The sequence below is a fragment of the Chelmon rostratus genome, chromosome 21 (genome assembly GCF_017976325.1).
Source record: "Chelmon rostratus isolate fCheRos1 chromosome 21, fCheRos1.pri, whole genome shotgun sequence".
Classification (NCBI taxonomy): domain Eukaryota; kingdom Metazoa; phylum Chordata; class Actinopteri; order Chaetodontiformes; family Chaetodontidae; genus Chelmon; species Chelmon rostratus.
The window spans coordinates 2112608-2123823 of NC_055678.1; the positions used below are offsets into that span (position 1 = coordinate 2112608).

An 11216-nucleotide genomic window follows, 5' to 3' on the forward strand; every position below is an offset into this window, starting at 1 on the left:
CGCAACACTTTGCGGACACTTCTACCAGGCTCCGCTGCGTGCGTCTGAGCCTGGATGCAACAGCCTCCTTCCTTCCTCCACATTATCCTGCCACGGATCGGAATGATAATCAGGTGTGAGGTCGGGTCCTTTTTTTGCCAGAGAGGAGATGATGTTTCAAAATCAGCGCATGCACAGAAACTCTGATACTGAAATTCTGCCATAACTCAACTTGAACAATACTAATGTGTCCATATTTCACAAGCCATCAGTAACCTGCTCTGCTGCTCAAATTTCGTGTTTTAAGCGGTTGCCGAATGCAGCCACCAGCCTGTCTCTCCCCCTTGAGCCAAAGCCCTGCACAGCGAAGCCAAAAAAGAAGCCCCGGTCGGTGTCTTACCAATGTGAATGATGGAGTCGGCGCTCACTGTGTTGCATTGCAATATCCACAGGGAATGAAATAACAATGTCAGCATTTCCATCTCCAGTTTGAGCCGAAAAGGCGCATCCACGGATCCACCTCGCTGATTTTTGGGGGTTTTTCTCCAGTGATGAGCAAATCCAAAATAAGCGTCGGTGCGTAAAAGCGGCAGCGGCAGGAGCAGCAGCGAGAAACACTGTTGAAATCACCACCGAATAGTAATAAAAAACCAAATCCCAGAGACCAAACTGTTGGCCGGAGTCGAGAGGAAGAAGAAGGGCCGAAGAAGAAAGAATTAGAAGCTTCCAGGGCTCCGCAGAGAAACAAACCCGGGTGAGTGAGGAGAGAAGCGGGGACGGATGAGAGAGGACACCGGGGGTTTGTTTCAGAGGTTGAGATCCGCCAGACGAGCAGCTCTGACTCTCTACCTCCGAGTCTGAGACATAACACACTGCAAACTGCGGAGGAGGAGGAGGAGGGACGCTCTCTCTGTCTCTCTTTCTCTCTCTCTCTCCTTCTCTCTCTTCTCCCCCGACCCACGTGACTGCAGAGCCTCTATCTACGGCGCTGGAAGTCCGACCGGAGAAAAGAGAGGCGAGGACTGGAGATGGAGAGAGATGGAGGGATGGAGGGATGGATAGGAGCGGGTGCGCACCGCGGAGGAGACGGGGCGAGGCGCAGAGGTAGTCGCGCCACGGACGGACACCCGCTTGCTGGGTAGGTTTTGCCGGATGACTCGGACACTGGAGAGGGAGGGAGGTCGTCGGTGCCGGTGTTCCGGTAATGAACTCGCGACAGCCCGACTTCACGTTTCACGCGGTCTCTCCTCTTCTGACTGAAGTTCGTTTATTCAGCGCCGAGGAGGACCCGTCACCACTGCATCGCCGCGCTGCAGCAGAGCTGTTGCATACGTTGGATTTACTCGTTGGGTTGCGGAGACATCGCATTACTCTGCTCGTGCTTGTGACTTCGCCATCCGTGCGTAATTTCAAGATTTTTTTCCTTTCGCGCGATGGAAAGTCGAAAAGGAATACGGAGCAGTTCTGCAATAGATAACCTGACCAAATTAATTTCAGCAAAGGGTGATTGTGTATATGCCTAGGGCTGCAGCAGCCTGAATGAATACCGGATCATGTGTGACACCGGTGTGAAGCGGTATTTCCCCCTGGCAGCTTGGAGAGGTTATGGATGACGCGCGGCGCACGCACAACAGCAGGCTCCACTTTAACGATGATTTCTCTCAGCTCGGAATTAATAAACCTCCGACATGCGTAAAATGATCAGCTCTAATGTTGCGTTCAAACATGCGGGTACAAGGCGAGCGGAGGCTTTGGCGTCGCCGCGTGCGTAAAATCTTCCCAGCGCTGCACAGAGGATTTTCCAGAAACGGAGAGGGAGCGAAGCGTCAAAAATCAAACGCGGAGGAGGAAGCGAGTCGTGATAGCGGCGGTTTGGAGAAGGAATGTAGGAAAGCGGAGACGGACTCCTCAGCTCCAGGGAAAAGGAGATCCGAGGAGGCTCGGACACGGTCGTCTCCCGGCACAGGGGATGATGAGAGGGGGGAGATGTTCTCACTACAGGATGCGACCAGGGGAGTTTTCAACAAGTCAGCAGCAGCAGCGTCTCTGATCACTGACGCTGCTGCCTCCACGGTAATTTCACGCGGTGATAATCTGCATCTGCTGCAGCTTTAATGAAGTCCCGGACATGTTTGTCTTCTGCAGCCTGAAGCCTGTTGACTGACGGGATTACACATGTCCTCGGCGTATGTGCATGTGACGTCCCTGACCTTTCTCGTGATGTCATTCCAGGTGTTTCCAGCCCATGTGCGCCAGGAGAGGGTGACGACCTGTGGGAACCAGCACGGCTGTTTCCACTCAGCGGAAAGGAGGTGAAAAGTAAAGATTACTACACTTGACTTTACAATTAAAGGATATTTCTTGCGAATGAATGTGACTCAGAAATGTCTTTTAATTGTTTGGCCAAGTCTAGTTCGGCAAAAGTCTTGAGATGAACCTTCACAGAACTGCAGGTGCTGCCTTCTCCGATGGATCCCGACAGTTTCAGCACCGCTGCGGACCGGACAGCTCCTCTGGAGTAATTTACAGGCTTCAGCACCAGCTTCGTCCCAAACATGACAAATGTAACCGTGTGGGTGTCCAAGTCAGAAGAATATAAATACTTTCAAGAGTGAACGAAGTAATTAATTCATTAATTATTCATTAATTATTCAGTTGAAATTATTGATAAATGCAGATATTACAATAGAAACGGTTACAAATAAAACGGTTTTTACCTTTCCTTTATGTAATATCACTATCCAGTTTAATACATTATATATACTATTATATTATATAAATTCAATACATTGTAATTATTTAACTTCATTCCCATCCTTTTTATCAAGCTAAAATCAGAAATGGAAATTCTGCGTGCAGAAATCTGAAGAAACGTTAGGAAATTAAAAGACAAAAAGACATTTTCTGAAGATTGCAGTCAGATACAGACAGAAACTCCGGAAAAAGCTGGTAAAACATTAAATCCTGAGTTTGAAGTATTCCATTTTGGATTGAAAAAAACAACAGTACAAGTTTCCAAGAACAAGAATGACTCTACATGCACAAAGAGAGACTTACAAACTCATAAATTCTTTAAAAGTTATCTTTTCAACACATCAGATGTAATGTTGAGTCTTTTTTGTAATGCATATAAAATATTTAACTCACGCAATTATTTATCTACTTTTCATGCAAGAAGTCTTACTTTTGATTTATCAAATAGCCTTTTATTAACTCCCACTGAAGTGTTATTTAGAGGTCAAAATGTGTTCAAATAAATGTGTTTTTGAGGAGTCAGTGTGAAAACTGTGTGATTAACTTTGTGCCTGAACACATATTTTGAGCTAACGAGGCTCTAAAATGATCAATGAACTTGGTAATGAACTCTGATGAGCGTGTTCAGTCACATGACCTGGATGCTGTAGTTTGATGGTACACATCGAGTCGTTGTAACTGAAAACGATGAACAAGCTCAACTCAAGGGTCAATATCAATCAATAAAAACAAATTTCTATGATCGATACTGTTTTTTTTCCCCATCAGCATCCATTTCTAACATCCTCACCAGCATGCCTCTCTTCAGCTGTGTCAGCAGTGTCGTCATCATTCTTATCAAAGTCAACACTCATCAATAACCCTTAATATCATCATCAGCACTTTAATATAATCCCGTTTTTGTCTTTAATGAGGCTCTTATCATCCTCATCCTCAAACGGAACACCTTTTTCATTGTAGAAATTGCAGAAATCTGGGTTATTTTCTATTGTAATCAACAGTAATCATACAACATTAGTATTAGATTATAATGTCATTATATTAGACATGAAATATGAGTTACATTAAATTCGATTAGATAATTTTGGTGCATCATTAATTTTTTTTAATTTCAAAATGACTCTCGATAAGTGCAACATTTTTATTGTGTATTACTTCACAATGCTGGCACACAGAAATCCAGAGCTGACTCGGCTGATGGAGCGGACTCACTATTATTCATCGGTGGAACATCACACCTCCTACTGGCAACAAGCTGCTACTGCAAGGCTTTTATACTGAAGGAGAAAGACACAGACACAGAGGGGAGATCATGAAAATGGAAAACTTTTCCATGATAAGAAAAGGAAACTGACATTCTATGTCCACATGATGGTCTCTTGAAAAATGATAAACACCAGTACATTTACTCAAGTACAAATTCAAGATACTTGTAACAGATAACATGCTTTCACTGTATTTTTTGCAAATAGATTCCTGTAGATGACTACGTCTGGGTCTTACTAGCTGGAAAACTCAGCATGAAGCCTAATCCTAGTAAGTAATCAGTGAAAACTGGCAAAATGCCAAACCAACTCAGCCAACAGTTCTGAGTCGAAATAAACCATAAAATCAACCAAACACTTCAATAATCAAACCAAAAAGTCAATTTAAAGTGTTTAACATAACTCTATATCAACAGAGACACACACAAAATAAACATGAGACAAGCGAATGAAACAAAATGGTCGTTCTACATTGCAGCGCTTCCTGTGAGGGAATTAATTGTTGTTACTGAGATATGAAAACATTAATAAAAAAAAAAAAGGTAACTTAAAATTGATCAAGTGAAACCTAACAGCAACATCACTACTTGTCTGACTAGCCAATAGCACAAGAGAGGGGGAGGAACCAGAGCTGAGGCCCACGGAGCCTGAGGAGAATTTCTTTCATTTATTTTGTTTCAGGGACAATTCACAGCGTTCAGCATCAGTGTAAACGTGCCACATTTCATCAGTTACGCCCTCACCTGCGGAGCGATGGACTGCATGTCAGAATCTGTTGCATGACTCATGAAGCTCATCATATCTGTTGTGTCTTCATGAAGACTGTTGTTCTCCCAGGCCTCAAAGGCATGAACTCGCCTCTGAGACTGAACAGGAAGTGCTCCAGTAAATCTGGAGCTCCATTCAAGGTGAAGTCTCACTTTTGTTAAGGAAGCCTTGATTATTTTCTAAGATGAGGTGACTGAAGAGGACGAGCGACTTTATTTCTCCCTGGTGGAAACTTCATCTTCGGCTTGTCCTTTTAACTCAGGGGCTGAATCAACCCAGAGCCAACAGATGCATGACGCAGCCGATCGCACACAGTGATCATCATCTCTCAGTCACTTGATATCATGTCAAACGTCTGCACAGAAATCATCCGCTCACCCCGAAAAGACTCCTCTGCCTTCAAAGTAAAACCTCCTCTCCTTTCGCTCCTTCTATCAGTTTGTCGGCAGTAACTCCAGCGTGGATGACAATCTAATTGCGTCCTCATCTCTCTCCGGTTTAACGGGCTGTCAGACAGCATCATTAAACACTTTCATTGCTTCCCAGTGAAGCTCACATACAGACAATAACTGATGATACGTGTGTGTGTTTGTGTGACGGAGGGAGGCGAAAATTGTTTGAGGACCACATGGCTGAAAATGTGTCTGAACAGCAGCGACAGCAGCCTGCCGGTGCGTACGTAGGTCTGAATGTTCTGATGTTTCCAGATTTAGAAGCATATACAAGGATAACGCAGTCTAGAAAACAAAAGATTGGGAGGTAAGTGTCATCCAACCTCGTCTAAAGGACAGTTTATCCAGACAGGAAGCTACGAGGGGAGTTTGTCACTTTGATGAACCACACTGAGGCCCTTTGGGCTGTTTGTGGCTTGTAATAAACTTCGGTGATGGCAGCTCTTAAAGGGTCTTTCAAAAATGTAAAGTCTGTCCTAAACAATATTCAAGTCCTCGCATGAACATTGATGTTCATACTGGCCGTCCAGCGATCCCTTCCTAATGTGCTTCCCATGGAAGCAATGAGGGACAGATCCACAGTCCTCATTCTGCAAAGATTCATTCCAAAGATTTATTCCGGTTTGAGTTCATCAAATCAAATTACATTACTGTTAGTACAAAAATTCCCTCGCAGCCTTGATGTGACGTGGGGTAGACGAAGTGAAGCTCAGGTTTTTGGAAAGTACGGCAAACATCTACTTGTTCATTTCAGGAGAGGAACAGTCGGCCGCCGACTGCACCGCATTGTTTCTTCAACCACCGGTGGAGGAGCAGTAATCAACTCTCCAAACAAAGCAATAATGTTGTGCAGATCAGGCTGAGCCACAGGGAACAGGAGACAGATCAGATCACATCCATCAGCAGTGAGACAGCTGTCTGAGGCCGGCTGCAATAAGACTTCAGAGCAGGAAGCCACGTCACGAGTGTGTGTGCAGGGCTGCAGAGTTTCTATAAATACTCTCATCACTGTAATTGAGAAGTAAAATCTAAAATAAATAATTCTGCTTTCACGTCAGGAGATTGTTGATGACGTTTTGAACTCATCTATTTTTGGAAAGGCAAGAATCAGAGGCCAGCGTGTCGTTCTGCTGCTACCTGTCAGTCAGGAACATTTTCCATTTCGCTTTGCTTTGAAGAAGCTCTTTTCCCTCTGGGTGTGATCTGTGAAAAAAAAAAAATCTGATTTGAAGAGCAAACTTTTAAAACTAGTTTGAAAGTAGGGAATAAGATTTAAATCATTCACTTTTCCCATTCTAATATTGATAAAGGCAGTGCTTGTCTGCAGCCTGGTTCATGTCTGACCCGTCAGTGATGTTCAGAGATGCAGCTCCTGGCCAATAGAAACATCCCAGATCAGGAGCAGAGAGCTTTTCAACAGATGTTCACCTCTAGAAAAACGTGTCTAATTCCATGAAGCCAAGTGTTGGCGGAAAGCAGAAAGCCTTGGGCTGCTGCAGCGACCTTTTCAGCTGCTGTTTGTTGAGACAACAAAGAAAAAGACGGATTTTAACACGAAAATCAAGTCATTTGTGGAATGCAAGGACATGCAGGTGAGGTCAGTGCCTCTATTTTGCTTTTCCTCGTCAAGCTGTCCTTCGACTGAAGGCAACAGGTGAGGCTCAGCTGTCAAAGATTTGCTGAAATGAAATGACAAGCACTAACCTGCTCTGAATATTAACAGCCAATTATTGTAAGAAATAGGATTTCCAAAATACTCGAGTTCAAGAACTCTGACAGTCAAAGGAAGAGAAAGTTTGTATATGTTTGCGTGGGTAACCTGTTAAAACCGCACTGACCAGCGGCTATAGAACATGACTCAGCCCTTTCTTGAAAAAGAAATTGTCCTGTTGCACGACGTTGGCCAATCAAATACATGTGAGCGCACGTTCTGCTGCTTACCTCGCAAACAGCAGCATTCTCAATAAACATTTTGTTGCTGTGATAACTTTACAAAGTCCTGTCACAGATTTATTTATTTGTGAACTGCTATAATTTATGTTGTCACCATAAGAAAAGCAGCCTCTGTGCCCTTTTTGTTTACACAGTGCTGTTTTTGGTCTGAACAGTAACAACTTTATCAGATGGCTTTTGTATTCTCTGCAGGTTTCTCATTGTTTGGTGTTGAAACTCGACAACAGTATGCATCAATCAACACTCAGTGAAGCAGTGAATTCCAAATAATTGCCTCTTTGAATCCAAGTCCTCTGTGATGATGTTAAAGCCTCTCTGGGAGTCAGTCTACTGGGCGGACTGGTTGAAGTTGGAGGATCTGCCAAATACCTGAATGATAAGAAGAAATGCCAGAATCACAGCCGAGTTACAATCAAGAACAAGGCGACCACCGCTTACAAACAATTCACGGCTCGTTCTGAACTGTGAATGTGCAACAAACAGGAGGCCGCTGTTTGTTTCCTGTTTCCCACTGAGAGTCAACATTGGTTTCTTATGACCACAATTGTTACCTGCTCATAAGCATGTAACCATGACGAAGGCCCCCCAGTAGTCTTTTTAACCCAACCAAATTTGAATTTTAGTGATGTCACATAAGATAAAACAAGCTTATTTGATTTGTTACAGCTTTGGAAGGCACTAACAAATGATGTTCTGCCAATAAGATCAGAAAAGGCTCATGTGTGTTATTCTGGAGGACACCTTTTACAAAACATTTTCTCGCTTAATTCAGAGGATTTGTTGGCTTTATGTACAGACTATCTCTGAGGTAATTACCTTCAGCTTGTCAGAGTCCGTCTCTGCAGCATTCAAAAACAGCTGGTTTTCAATTAAAGTATAGGTCATGAGAACTCAAGGTGGAACACACTGACGACAGATATCAGGGACGCAGCTTGCTGAATATTTTCAAAAGAAAGCTAAAAACTGATCTCCTCACTTTAGCCTTTCACTAGCCATGAATTCCTCATAAAGGACAGAAAATTGAGTGCTTTGTCTCGTGCTTATGCATTGCTGCACTTCTTTTAAATTGTTGTATTTTGCTTGACTTTATTCATCCTATGTCATCTATTACAACCCGGTATGTGGCGGCACACGCTGGTCCGCTTGAGATACCGTGTCACTGTCACGGTTTGATGATCCCAGGCGTGAAATTGTCACGCCTGCATTAAAGTGCACTGCCAGCAGGGGGCGACATTTTTTCAGCACCCGCGGTTAACGGGAAGCATTTAGTTCACTCCCATTCCCCTCAGCGCAAGGTAAGATGGAGCCGCACGACCGATGAAATGTATTTTTAAAACTATGAATGGCGTTTGTTAAACAGCTTTTAGGTTCCCTTGGGCTGTAATCATGTTAGTTACATTTCACTTGTCGGTCGAGAGCCGTAGGTCCATTGACGTTTGATGAAATGAAATGAGAAACTTTTATGTAGGTCATTAGCATTTCGGTCGACAGCTAGCTGAAAGCTAGCTCCAGTGAAAGAAGCTGTATTAGCGTTCGGCTTTGCAGCTGGCTTCAATCAAAATAACACGTAGGCTCTAATCATTTGAGTCTATTTTTTCTTTGTGCGTCGTGTATGAGCCTTTTCTGCGCTGAGCGCCGGGCATTAAGCTTATTTTCTGGTCGCCGATAGCTGAAAAGTGTTCAACTTTGGTTCGCGCTTGTCAATGTCAGCGTTTACTTAGCCGTCCAATCACAGTGGAAGAGGGGCGGGACAAGACGTGCAAAGACGAGAGACACTTTGGTTGCTAGGATACGGATAATCAGCACAAGCAACGTTTATTGTGCTTGTTGCACGTTCTTAATTTGCCAGTCGTTTCTCTTGACTTGTTAACACAGGCAAATTATAATTATAACCTATGTTTTATTATTGTATTCTGTGGTTTTAGGCATCGTCTTTATTTTTATTTTCATCATTATAATTTGCCAGTAGTTTCTCTTGACTTGTTAACACAAACTACAGGAAAATTATAATTATAACCAATGTTTTATGATTGTATTCTGTGGTTTTAGGCATCGTCTTTATTTTTATTTTCATCATTATTCTATCTTACTTTTACTATCATTATCAAGTGGGTTTTATCATGCATCTTATTTTACATTCATTTTTAAAATCTGTTTTTATAACCATTCTGTCTTTTCTAAATGAAGCACTCACTTGCATGTGATTTCTTTGTTGTAAAGCTCTTTTAGCTGCAGTTCCTGGGAATGTGGTGGCCTGGATGTGACCCGCGGGCTGCTAACTGATGATATGGGATGGGTCTGGATTGACTTGCTGTTTGGGCAGGATGTGGAGAGCATCTTCCAGTGTGGATCCCACTCATCACCTCAGCAGGTTAGGAAACCAAATTATTCGCTGACATCAGCCAAACCTTCAGTGGAACACGGTTCTCTGCCTTTTCTCCAGTAGCTTTGGAAGTAGTATGTAGGTTTTTCAAGAATGAAGTATCCATAACATTCACACATACATAATATCTTTTCGTGGTGTCCAAGCCACGTTTATCACATTTTAGTGTCCTCTGGAAACATTTTGTTGTTGTTTCCTGCATTTGCAGCTTGTTTGCACATGTGTAGCTAGTTTTCTAAATGCTGTGCATGTGGTGTCAAACTGATAATTCATTTGCTTGTGTTTTGTGGATTTCAATGTGTTTTCTTAAGGTGCGGGGCATTTATGTCTCAAGCCCACTGTGTCAGTGTAAAATGTTAGCACAACCGACACAACACAACTGACAAAGTGAGATAAATCACATTTAGGAATATGAAGAGAGGACAGTTAACAATAAGTTGGAAAACAATTAATATAAATAAATTAAAAGAAGAAAGCTACATACTATGCAGTAAGTTAGTGTAGATTATATTTAATGCACATCAGTATGTTTGTTAAAAAATAACAAAAAACAACAATGCAGTTTCCCCATATTTCTGAGTTAAGTGAGATAGTGATCGATATAATAGCAAATAAACAATACATAGTAATATGTATAAAATGCTGGTGACTCAGCAGCCAATGAACGATAAGCAACATGGGAGTCAGAGCCAACGTCAGGCAGCTGGGTTAACTAGCTTCCACTTTCTGAGAGGAAATCAAAAAGTGGTTGGCCGAAATGTTTAATGACGTTAAAATTTACTAACTGGTTACAACTGCCTTCATGTTAGAATCCATGTGGAAGTTTAACAAATGTTCCCTTCCTCTGTTATGATGCTGTGAAGAAGGAAAGTTACACAATGTCCTCACAGGATTTATGATATTCTATCATTGTACTGTTGTATGCATTGAAATATGTTAGTTTGTCATAAATGATTAAACTTATAATATCGATTACTCTGAAGTGAATGAAGTAGTGCACAGCCGTAAACTCAGGTCTCCACTTTATTGAAAGTTATGCTTCAGAAGAGAGTGAACATGTTCAACAGGTGTTTCACTGTCAAAGACATCTGACATTGATTCAGCTCCACGAACATCAGCAGTGTGCTTAATGTCGAACAAACGCTGTCAACAGTGACTCTCTCCTCAGAACAGCAATTATTCACTGAGTCCTTAATAAATCACTTACTTAAACCCTACATCAGGGTTAAGGCACAGACTTGAGAAAAACAAATAAGATCATTCTTGTATTCTGGAAAGATAACTTTTTAAAATACCACACAAAGAAGAAAAGAAACAAACGCACTTTAGCCACCTTATGCTTCAAAATAATCAACACCATGAATTCAACAAAACCCGTAGTGATTATGTCTTGATATAAGCTCTGTATCTTTAAGTGTCAAGAATTAGAACAGAAAGTTACAATTAAAAAATAGCTCATGTACCAACCAATGAAAGTTTAAAGTGATTGTGAAGCTGTGAAGCACAAACCAGTTGAAAAGAAGGCTGTGCATGGAATCACCATGAATTAATGCAAAGAAAAGCTGTTTACTGCTTCAGCTCTTTAAACATCAGCAATGTGCTTCACATCGAAGAAAATGTTTACAGTGACCCTCTCCTCAAAACAGTAATTAATTACGGTCA

The 11216-nt window shown here is 42.2% G+C and overlaps 1 protein-coding gene across 1 annotated transcript in view; it reads right to left on the reverse strand.

Annotated features, from left to right (window-relative positions):
• The window catches only part of LOC121624961 (glutamate receptor ionotropic, delta-1-like), a 475076-nt gene extending 474615 nt beyond the window's left edge, over positions 1 to 461 (reverse strand). Inside the window, exon 1 of the mRNA XM_041962947.1 lies at positions 380 to 461. Coding sequence (XP_041818881.1) covers positions 380 to 461 — 82 coding nt within the window. The remainder of the gene's footprint in view (positions 1 to 379) is intronic.
• Between the last annotated feature and the right edge of the window lie 10755 nt (positions 462 to 11216).